At 36.2% G+C, this 12,355-nt stretch overlaps 1 protein-coding gene across 1 annotated transcript in view; it reads left to right on the top strand.

Moving 5' to 3' along the window:
* The window catches only part of LOC110030865 (CDT1-like protein a, chloroplastic), a 13,226-nt gene extending 9,765 nt beyond the window's left edge, over positions 1-3,461 (top strand). The window contains 2 exon segments of the mRNA XM_020733818.1: positions 1,046-1,780; positions 3,252-3,461. Of these exon segments, the coding sequence (XP_020589477.1) occupies positions 1,046-1,780; positions 3,252-3,332 (816 nt within the window). The 3' untranslated portion in view covers positions 3,333-3,461.
* Positions 3,462-12,355: the final 8,894 nt, after the last annotated feature.

Genomic DNA, 12,355 nt, shown 5'->3' with positions numbered 1-12,355 from the left:
TATATATATATATATAATGAAATAGATATCAAAATAGACTTCTGACTTTGTAGGGTGCATTTCAGCCTCATACTATATCAAAGGTCTAATTTGTTCCACGACTCTTAAAAAAGAGCCAAAGTAGTTAAAATTGATGGATATTGAAGTTAAAAGCTAATGGTTCTTTTTAAAAAGTGAAGATATTTTTGGAAATTAGATTTTAAAATTTTTGCAAAACCTAATTTTTCAGTTCACGTTATTCGGGATGTAATTTTTTGATAACATTCTCAATATTTCTTATTTTATTTTTAAATACTTTGTGATGAAATTAATACATATTATATTTATAAATGCTATAAGTTATTGTCCGTCATTTATTACAAAATATCCCATACTTGAAAAAATATTTATCTTTATTAGTAAACATTTCAATATGTAAATTTCTAAAATACCCTGATTTTTAACACCATTCTTTAACTTTAATTTTTGTCATTTTTAAAGACGGAATTATTTGGGCTCATATTTTTAAGATTTAAAGGACTAAATAAGTCTTTTTATACAATTTACGACTAAAATGGCCCCCCTGTATGTTTTCAGGGGACTATTCTGTCTATTTTCGTTCTCTCTCTGTCCCTACTTCATGCTGCTCTTTGCTGTGCGTTACATGCTGTTGAATGGGTCACAATGACTGCTTTCATTTTTTGGCGAGGCTGATGAAGATGAGTGATAAATGCCAAGCAACTATAAGTAAATTAAACTAATCATAGGTAGCTTATGAGTTTACCAACCCGAACAGCAGTAATCTTACAATTCTTGTTGAATGCAATTAATACTAAACATTTCATGGTGCTATTAGTAAATCAGGCTGTTTTGGTTTCTGCGATATTTAACTATCTCAAAATAAAATGAGACGCAGTTTCTGATGCTTGAAGAAACAAATTGTGAGGATTCACATGTCTTACCATGTCCATATATGTATATAGGTTTAATTTTTTCTTGTTTGTACATTTTATTTTTCAATGAGATTCTTCTTATTACCAAGCCTTACGTACTTTGTTGAGAGCAGGATGTTGAAATTCCTGAGGCTGTTCTTCCAGAGCCATTCAATAAAAAAAACGATATCAAACAGTTGGACTCTCTGCCAGATAAATCATTCAGTGAATTACCTCAGCAAGTATCATTGGAACTTGATTCCTTCTCAAATGTCTCTCATTTCTCTTCATCATTTCGTAAGCATTTTTGTCAGAAGGTAATTGTCCCAGAAGCTGAACGAACTAAAATTCTTGCTGATGATGATGTAGTTAAGTCTAGCAAGAACTTTGATTTAACAGATGGGAAAGATAGTAAAACCTCTATGCCTGCCATTGTATCTCATTCTCAAGCTATTCATATACGAAGTTTTGATAAGTTTTTGGATAGGACGCCTGTAAGAGGTGCTTCAACTGTCCATGACAATATTGATACGCCAAATACTTGTATCGCTCCCCAGTCATGTCAGAATACCCCAGCGAATGTTGATCAGATTGCAGACGATGCAATTTCAGAAACACCTGCTATGCAAACTCCCAAAAGACCCATGTCATCACCCATTGAAATCTTGGTCAGTTCAACTGAAAAATCAGTTAGTGAACCCAAGTCAACCCCTTCAGTTCGTCGCACTTTAATATATTCTCCGCACAAGATGGATAAGAGCATTTCAAAGCTTGATTTTGACACCAAAGATCTGACTCAAGTCCATGAGCATTCTTCCAATGACTCCATGTCTGGTAAAAGATGCATCTTTGAACAAGAAACAAATCTGGTAATTTTCTTTATCCACATTTGTTACCCTTAAAATGAATGTTTTGAAATCAAATTCATGTTGTTTATGCATTTAGAAAAAAAGTTAATGAAGCCTTGCATCTTTAAGCTCTTTCTATTGAAATACGTTGAGTATTTTTTTTGACATGTTGTGTCACATTGTATCCAAATTCAAGTAGATTCGAGATCCTAGTTGATATCATCATCATCTTTAAACCTGTCACAACTACTTTGGGTTGGCTATTCTATTTAACATGTCATGCAAGGTTAAGTGTTTATTTTCGAAGAACTTATGGTATATGCATTTTTCCATAAAATTTTCAGCCCTATTTCATTTCTCTCATAATTTTTACTGTTCTGGATATATTTTACTTATATTCCTTAGTAGATAATGTTTTATCTGTAATTTGTCACATACCAGCTCGGAAGCTTGGAGTTACTAAGACGGGGATAAATGGTTGGGGAGTAGGATCATACAATTCTAACAATTAAGACAATAAAATATTTATCTTCCAAATCATTAAGAGCCACTAAGTATTTGATTCATATCCAATTCACATTTATTAATCAAATTTTATACAAGAACTTTAATAGAATACTTTAAACAAGCTATAATTGTTTATCGGTGCATATTCTTTTTAGCTTTTCTTCTTCTATACTCTAACTCTCTTCTGTCATGTAAAAATAAAATTAAACAACATATTAATTTGTATAATAATTTAGCGAACAATTACAGTTTTTATAATAATTTAGCGAACAATTACAGTTTTATTGTATCTTAATTTTTATGCTTATGCTTTAATATTCATGTAGATCAAGTGACTAAATAATAACATTTCTTTTATTAAATTTTTTTTAAAACATTTACATTTACATTTCATTTAAGAAATTATCTCAAGAGCACCCTCAAAAAATGTATCATTTATGCTACATCCACTTCAATCTTTTTCCAAGCCTTTTTCATACGTGAGTGGGTATAATATCTTTTCCAGCTAACATCATAAGTGTTTTTTAGTTAACTTATACATTTAATTCAGTTGATTAACTTTACATTTCCTTCAATCATTTGAGTTGTACTTGAATTTTCAATGTCGATTCAAAATGTGATATCCTTTTAAATATACGTTCAATCAATTTATTAATGACTATCATGATTCAAAATTTTTAAAATATGACATAATTAAATTCATAAAAATCAATTAATGCGTTTGAAATTAAAAGAACTCAAATTACTATAGAGTAGGATTATAAGTGTCCCAACTCTACCTTTATGGGTTATTTGGCTTGCTGAAAAAGAATTGCAGTATAAAATGAAGGCAATGTTAAAGTAACGTGTGTATTTGAAATATTTTAGAGTTGTTTGGCTTAATGTAAAATAGACTTCGCTTTTTGATTTGATTTAAAAAATAATATTATAAAATAAATTCATTAAGTTCGTTGACGGTGAGCAGACAACAATTGCTAGCGTGCAGCTACAGGTCGCCGATCGGTGGCAACGGGGCGACAGGCCGGTACGGGGTCGGGCGTTGACAATAACTGGCAAGAGGCGGTGACAATTGGCAAGTGGCGGGTGACGATGACAACTGACAAGTAGCAGGCAACGAGGACAACTGGCAAGTGGCAAGTGGCAAATGGCGACGACAAATTGGAGGCATCATCACTTCACACAAATCATTGTATTTGAATTTACCCTAATCCAACGAATTTTAAATACATTGAAAATCAACTAGAAGGTGAGTTCCAAATACATTAAAAATTTATATTTTATTTATTTTTCTACTTACCAAATGCTTGAATTTGTAAAATCATAGCAAATGGAATGCAATGAACTCCTTTTGTTGTTAACTAAACAACTTTTACATGATTTATGTTGTCGCTTAATCTTTACGCTTTTCTTCCTCTAATTTAGTATATATTAACATAAATCATTTTCTCTAAGTATAAAGCATACAACATAATATCATACTAAATTCTTAGGTAAATGACTATTTAATTTGCTATTTTTGAATTTCTGTAAATAGTCTAATTTTAGAACTTAATCACTTTTAATTAGGTTCATAATTTAATGACATAATCTTCATTTAAATTTCATTAAATTTTTATTAAACTATAACATTTCTTTTTTAATTTATAGCTCTCCTGATAAAAGTAAAACAATGTATTTCTCTTGATTAGTTCCCTAACATTATATCTCAAACCATGATATTTTCCTCCAACCTTTGCTGCGAAATTCTAAAATATTTTGACTCTTGAATCTATTAAAAATTATATCAGCATTCTTATAATAAATTTAAAACTTCAATCAAACTTTCACTTAGGATTTGATAATTATCATTAATTTGGAATAAACAGGAAGAAAAGAAGCCTTAGGTTTGGTGTCATAAATGTCAAAGAAATTTAGAATTACTCATCTGTACCACCAAACCCATTGCGGCTTGTGCTTAATTTTCTCTTCTATCAATCTCCTAGTTTGGTTTGATGTCATCTTACCTTCGTTGCTCTACACGTTCACAATCATTCACTACACTCTGCGCACACCAGTTGCTCGCTCTTTTTCTACACCTGCATTGTTCCGCACACATCGCTATGCCCTCACAACGACATCTTCTTCCTTGCACATGGCACTTGTATGTGAAGAACTTGCACACCTCTCACATGCGACTCAACCTCATCACACTCTACAGAGATCTCATCGTCTCTCGTGCATGTCACCCACACTTGCTATTGCTTCGTCTCTCGCACACATGCTTATCCCTGCTTTGCTAGGATGAATCTCGTGTAAAAGCTAAACACAGTCTTTCACTTGATTAGCTTCTGTTTTCACTTTTGCTACAAAGTTTTGAAATATTTCTACTCTTGAATACATTAAAAGTTATATATGCATCCTTAAATTTCATTTTAAAATTTCAATAAAAAATTCATTTATAATTTGGTAATCGTCGTTAATTTGGAAAAAAATAGGAAGCAAGTAAGCCTTAGATTTGGTAACATTAAATATCAAAGAAATTTATATTATTGATCTCAAATTGCATCACCAAACCAATCGATGGCTTGTGTTATATTATTCATCTCAAATTATTGGATGGCTTATTTCCAGACTTCACATGATGTGCAATCCTTCACTTATGATGAAGGATGATTCAGGGTTATGTTCATATCATTTTTACGTATAAGAAAATTGAGGATTTTGTTGGCTATAAGTCATCAAATAATTCCATCACTTGTTTTCTTTAAATAAAAATAGGCATTGCTATAATTAAAATCTAGCTCATAATGTAATGATTGAAATTTAGAATGATTAATTAATAAAATTTGATCTTAATTTATATTATTTGAATATTCATTGTGTTAGTTTTTTATCAAAGAAGGCGCGCTAAATTGTGTATTGATGTGTAGAAAATGTGATGTGATATTTCTTATGTTTTCTCTATAATTTGTCATGTTTATGATTTTTTGGTGTATTCTCGTTTGTTTATGCAACATACAGGTTGAAGTTAGCAAGGGGGAGCATAAGGAGTTAAATCATTCCAAGTCCTTGCACGGTGACGTGACGCCTAAGCTTGGCGACAAGGCACCTGAACCGACTTCAAAGTTTGCCAAATATAGAGTAGATGGAAATGTGGCGCCATTGTTTAAACCCTCCTGCACACAATTTAAGCGCCTAGGCGCCCAGTTTAAGTGCTTATGCGTCTGATGATGAAGACCCCATTCGTGCCAAAATCCAGAATAATATAGAAACCTAGTGCCATGTCCCGACCCGACCCGGGCCTTGGAATTAACCAAGACCGGAACGGACGGTCAGACGGTGGAAATCAATTCTCTGCTATTCTATTTCTATCACTAACAATTTAACATTCAAATAATTCATAAAAGAGCCACAAAATAATAATTTAATAAACAATTAGAAATTCGTACTTTTCTAGTTGTTGTGTTCAACTTCTATACACATTTGTTCATCTTTTATTCATCTTATTCAAAATCTTAAAATCTAAAAAAAATATTGAAGTAACATAATGAGTTATCTAAAAATAACCCGGACGCAATCACATCTCTAAACTATAACTCAATGAAAAGAAATCAATATGCATGTTGGTCTTTTATATTTCTATAATAAATCTTATAATATGCTGATCTTTCATATTTTTGTAAGAAATCAGATAATATGGTATTGCATGTATCAATGACTTTTACTCAATAAAAAATGTTCTAAACTTTTATATATATTTAGTTAATTTTATTTTTAATTTATACTCTTTACATACACATTTTTCTGCTTGAGGATCATCGTCAACAAAACCTAACACACTCCTGACCAATATTATCTTATCAGCACAATGGTTAACGATCTAAACATCATAATTACCTGTGGTGGAAATGTCCCCACTAGCCCTTGGCTAATATTCTCCATTTGGCACAATAGTTGTAAGTTTCATTGACATCTTTTTTCATCATATGGAGATATTTGGGCTTGCTTGATCTCAAACGATCAAGCTATAAGTCTCATTCATCTCATTTTAATATAATCTCTCAAAAATTGGGAAGTTATTATGGCTTTCTGATCTTATACAATCAAGTTGTATGTTCCATCTTTCATAGCTTTCACATCTTTAACATTCTTTTGATACCTTCTATCGCATTAAGATTCTTAATCCCACAAGATTGAGCTATGAATGCTATCTTTTCTATGTTTGTGTATCTCCTTTATCATGTTGAAGAGATTTTTGGATTTCTTGGTCAAATGTAATCAAGCTGTAAGTCTTGCCTTACATTCTTTCCGTTCTACTCTATCACATTGAGGAGATTTTTGGGTTTCTTGATCACACATGATCAAGTTATAAGCCTTACCCCAAACATTGCCATATTAAGCTATAAGTCACATTTTCGGCGTCATCTTTGCCGCATAGAAAAGGTGCTCTTCTTCTTACCCCATGGTCTTAGAACCCAAGTAGTTGTGTTAGCCTTAGCAAGTACTATCATGCAGCACCACGAGCTCAATATGGATTTTTCCTTCATATAGTACTGGAGTTTAAATTCTGTCCATTTGCCCAAAACTTTGTCTCCGCTCATGGTTTGCAAGGACCCGTAAGTGACTAATGATTGTTAAAATTTCTTTGTAGATTGTCACATGAGTAAGTAGAGTGTGGGCAGTGACTGTAAGAACCGAAATTTCTTCTTACCTTTTCTCTTCTTTCCTTCTTTGCTTGTTGCTTTACTAAATTCCTAAATTGCATCCTTTCCTTTTTCTTCTCCCGCTCGCACTTGTCGCCTTCATTTTCTTTGCTTTTTTACCGCCTCCCATGACTTTTTAGAGAAAGGCTAGCGTCGGCTAAGCCATCGAACAACCCTTGCCTCTCCCTCACCTACATCCATCAATCTCCCTCTTCCTCTCGACTTCCTCTTTATACTCTCCCGATTTCGTGCGAAACCATCAGCTTCGTGACAAAACCCTCGTGATACTACTGCAGTTGGAGCTAACATAGAAGGTAGCGACGGGATCACTGTATACAGAAACTCTAAACTCCCATCTTCCTCCTATCATTCGCTCATACCTGAAACCGTCGAGGAAGGTAACCCTCGCCTTCCTCTCGCGTACTTCAACTTCTCTAAATTCCGCGAACCCATCTTCCACGGGTTCACTAAATCCGAAGTTAAGGCAAACCGAAAGGAAAACGAGATCTATGAAGCTTGGGTTTTTCTTACAATTTATTAAATCTTCAGTGCATGTAAATTTCCCCACAATTAATTCATAAATTGTTTTATTTTTTTTTATGGAAATTAAAACCGGAAGGAAATCGTCGGGTGTTCAGGTATGGAGTTTAGTCCCACTAAGTGTACCTTGCTATTTAGCTACAGAGTCAATGATCACTTCAAACAGCGAGTGCATCATATTACTGAATTCTCTACCACTTCCCTTCCCTTCAATTATCTTAGGGTCCCTCTCATCAAAGGGTGACTTAAGCAAGTTCAATTTGATAAGGTGATTACAAAGAATGATGCCCAACTCAATTGCTGAACTACCTCTTTCCTCTCCAATGGGGGAAAGATCACTCTCCTCAACAACATTCTAACCACTTTTCCATAATAGATTTTGCAAATGTCTGGCATGAAGAAAAGCACTCAGCTTCATTTTGAGAGATGCTTCTACATGTTTTTATGGTCTGGGAAAAGGAAGCAGTTGCATTGGGCTAGCTGGCAGAAAGTGGCTAGGCCAACTGTTGCTTGAGGTTTGGGCTTCAAAGGGCTTCCTCAGCTACAACACATTAACCTCTGCAAACTATGGATTAAATTCAGGCAACATGACTCTCTTTGGGTAAAATTCCTTCTGGGTAAGTACTGTAAAGGGCTTCACCCCAATCAGGTTAACAGAAAAACTGGTGACTCCAAACTGTGGGTCAATCTGCTCAAGGTTAGAAAGCAAGCTAAATCCCAGTTCATTTGGGATTTGGGGCAAGGCAATATTAATTTATGGCTGGATAATTGGTGTCTTGAGGACATGCTGCAGCCTCTTCACTAGAATTTCAATTTTGATCTAAAGGTGGCTGACTGCTCGGAGGAGTACAATTGGTTGCTGAACACCATGCTAACACAACCATCTGTTGTAGCCATTACCAAGTTGTCTATTGACAACACTAAGAAGATCTCTATTGCCATTTCTAAGGGCACTGGTCAAAGCATTACTCAAGCCATCTATTCTAGATTGCACCAGTGGGCATCTGTCCCCTGGGGTGCTTGCATTTGGAACAAATTCCTTGCTCCATCCATGTCTTTTCTGGGATGGAGACTGTTTCACCAGTTCTTGCCTATTGATGACACTCTCGAACTCAAAGGGCTGGATAATTGGTGTCCTGAGGACATGTTGCAACCTCTTCACCAGAATTTTAATTTTGATCTAAAGGTGGCTGACTGCTGGGAGGAGTACAATTGGTTTGCTGATTTGTTGAACACCATGCTGACACAACCATATGTTGCAGCCATTACCAAGTTGCCTATTGACAACACTAAGGACTCTATTGCCATTTCTAGGGGCACTGGTCAAAGCATTACTCAAGCCATCTACTCCAGGTTGCACCAGTGGGCATCTGTCCCCTGGGTGCTTGCATTTGGAACAAATTCTTTACTCTATCCATGTCTTTTATGGGATGAAGACTGTTTCACCAGTTCTTGCCTATTGATGGCATTCTCAAAGTCAAAGGGCTCTTCAAGATGCTGTCTATGTAAGCAGGCTGAAGAATCTACTGCCCGCCTATTCTTTCAGTGCTCCTACTCTCATGCTGTTTGGAATGAATTCATCAAATGCTTGTCCATTGATACACTGTTATTGGAGTGGTATTAGCTATCGGCTTTCTACATGCTGGTCTAGTTGGAACAAGGTAAACTAGGGGTTTGTCCCATTTATTCTTGCTTGGTTCCTTTAGATGGTCAGGAACTAGGCCAAATTTGATAATTGCCTCCTTTCGGCATTTCAAGTTGCTTCCAAGTGCAAGACCTTTCTCTTGAAGCTGATCTCCTTGAAGAACTTTCCTAATAACTGTGCTGCAGCTTGGCAAGGTGTCTCCCCCAATTTTAAGGTTAAACAGGTGTTGTGGAAGAGACCAACCCACCCTTATGTTAAGGCAAACACTGATGGCAGTTTTTAAGATCAAGGTGCTGGCATAGGGGGTGTTTTCAGGGACCATGCTGACAAATGTCTTCTTTATTTCTACTCTTTCATTTTTGTCCAGGATGTCTTAGAAGCTGAGGTGGATGTTATCTTTTGGGCTATTAAACTTGCTACCCTTAACAACTGGGGAGCTCTACTGGTGGAAATTGACTCCTCCTTACTGCTGAAAGCCCTCACTGAGGAGGATTCTTACCCTTGGCACATTGCTTATTGGCTCAGGAAAATCAAGGCTATGAGGACCCCCTCCTCCATCCAGTTCTCTTTTATTTATAGGGAGGGTAACTACCCTGCAAAATAGTTGGCCAAGTTTGGGCATGCCTCAAACTCCACCATGGTGTCAAAAAAGCCCTCTTCTTTTCTTGTTTTTCTTTTGGGTGGGGACTTTTTAAATGTCCCTTACCTTACAGTTTGTAATTGATTTCACTTGAATGAATCACTCTTTTTTTGCAATATATATATATATATATTATAGAAAGAGCAGCTCGTGGCTCCTTACGTGTTAGTTTCAAAAAAAACAATTACAAAGTTTTTTGGGAAAACCAGGATCCCCTATAGAAAATAAAAAACAGAAGATCCTAGGGGTTCCGTTTTTCTCATTACAACTCCACCTAAAAAAGGATAAAAACTGTATCCAAAAGAAGAAAAACCTAAAAATACATGTATCAAACCAAAAGGTACCCAAATAAATGACGTATACCCAAAATGTGCATGCATAAGAAAAGCAGCAAGGTAAGAAACTTGTAAGCCGAAGAGCGACTTCACGAGGGCAGGGATCCGACGAAGTAACCTCCAAAAACATGCAACTCAGAAGGGCTGAAACATAAAGGCATTGGTTAGTGTAAATGGGAAGAAAGATCATAGTGGTCCAAGTTCCTCCAAAAATTCAAACAGCAAAAATAAACAACTCGAGGCAAGAGAAGCACCCCGCAAATCTACCACCAAAATCCAGCAACCTGAGCCAGTACAACCCACCCAAACAAAAATGTTGGCAAAGGATTTTGGAGTCGTGGGCCTCCAAATATAAGAGATACTGTCCTTTAAAAATCTCCAGCCTCCAAACCCCCAATAAAACCATCAAAGCAAATCGAAAATAGTGCTTCCCATACTCCATACCCCTCATAACAATCATCTCAAAACACCTCTCAACCAAAGCAAAGGAGCCCTAGTCCTCCTCGCACATCGAAATACACCAAGAGAGGTATCTGTAAATGAGCTTCCAAAAAGGAAGCCATGAGCCTCTCTCATATACCCGAGAATAAATGGTGGAGGTATCCTGGATCACCTTGCACCAATTAAAGTATAACAGAGTAGTATAGTTGTCCATAAACCGCAATATCCAAGTCTCCAAAGTGCAGAGGAAAAAGAAAAGGGTAGAGGAAACAGGAAGGGCCGAGCACAAAATCACGGCCACCCAATGAGACTTAAAAAGAAGCAACCCTGCGAATATAAGGAGCATCAATATTATCACCAACCAAAAGAGTATGTAAATTTATGGTGTTGTGCGTAGTTTCGTGTTAGGGTTGGCTTCGGTTGCGATTTCATGGTGTTGAGCGTAGTTTCGTGCCGATGGAGAGATCTTATGACGACGTTACTATCGGAGGTTCCTCTAATGGTGGCTCTAATAAGTTAGTCTTTCCTCCCGCTTTCTACGATTCGCTTGTCCTCGGAGGTGAGTATAGTTTCATAAAAAAACAGGGTAAAAAGATGGGCAAACTTGCTCTTTTTCTTTCTGAGTCCAAAAACTCCTTGCTTCGTCGTGTCATTATTATTTAGTAGGAAAATTTGTTTTTGGCCACCCGAAATTAGAGTTTCTTTGCAAATATTTTGAGCTCATGAATCTGGTTGGTGGTTGGCAAATCGGGGCTTTGGATGGTAGACTCATTTTGATTTAGATTTCAAATAAGGATGATTATGCTAGACTATTTGCTCGACGCATCGTTCGGTTTGAGGATGTTATGATGGAAATCTTAAAGTGGTCCGTGGATTTTGATCCTCAAGCATAAATCTCTGTAATCCTTGTTTAGCTTCGTCTTCCTGGTTTGAAGGTGCATTTATTCAATCATGAGATTTTATTTTCATTAGCTGCTATGTTTTGTAAACCACTAAGGTTGGATGCTCCAACCTTTAACTTAACGAAACCCTCGATGACAAAAAATTTAATTGAAAAGGATGTTATCTTGCCACCTCCGGATGTGTTTGGATCGGTTCAGCTCACAACGGATACTGGCAACAGATATTTCTTGAAAAACACCCCTCCTGCTATTCTCATTGTCGAATATTTGGTCATTGCTCTGTGCAGTGTTTTCTCTACACCCAGAGTTGCGGAAGAGGAATGTGGGGCAAAACACTTTCTCTGATAAAAATACCGAGAATGGCACTTTTCCGTTGATAGCACCGACATTGTCTAAACTTGTGGATAATAATTTTAATATGCCCACTTCGGGTGATTTGCATAATTGTGATACTAAGCATATAGGACCTTCAACTATATTTGAAAAGATTAATGCTAAGGACAACTTGGAATCTGGGGCACCTCGACGAAAACTTCCTTCTTCTCATCATGTTTCATCTTCGAATTTTGATGATGTTCTGATTCGGCCTGTAAGTATTGGGGCCGCATTTTGTCAAACTGTAATTCCTTTGGAAGAGGTTTCTAATCTATTGGGGGAAGAATGACAAGTGCAAACATTTCGTCGGCGAAAGAAAAGGGGAAATTGTGAACTGATGAATCTTAAGGAGGGTAGAACCTCGGAGGATGTGGATCACTATTACTCGGAAGGTGAACATGGGCGTACCCGGAATAGAGCTTCTAGAAAGGGTATTTCGTCTAACCATGTTTAACGTTTTATTTTAGAAGATTCGGGGAGTTCCGGATCCTTACTTCCTGAGAAGACTTAAGTTGCTGACAAGGATTCA

Source organism: Phalaenopsis equestris, unplaced genomic scaffold (assembly GCF_001263595.1).
Source record: "Phalaenopsis equestris unplaced genomic scaffold, ASM126359v1 Scaffold000002, whole genome shotgun sequence".
Lineage (NCBI taxonomy): Eukaryota > Viridiplantae > Streptophyta > Magnoliopsida > Asparagales > Orchidaceae > Phalaenopsis > Phalaenopsis equestris.
Note: the sequence above shows the minus strand (reverse complement) of the source record. Positions and strands in the feature narration are given on the sequence as shown.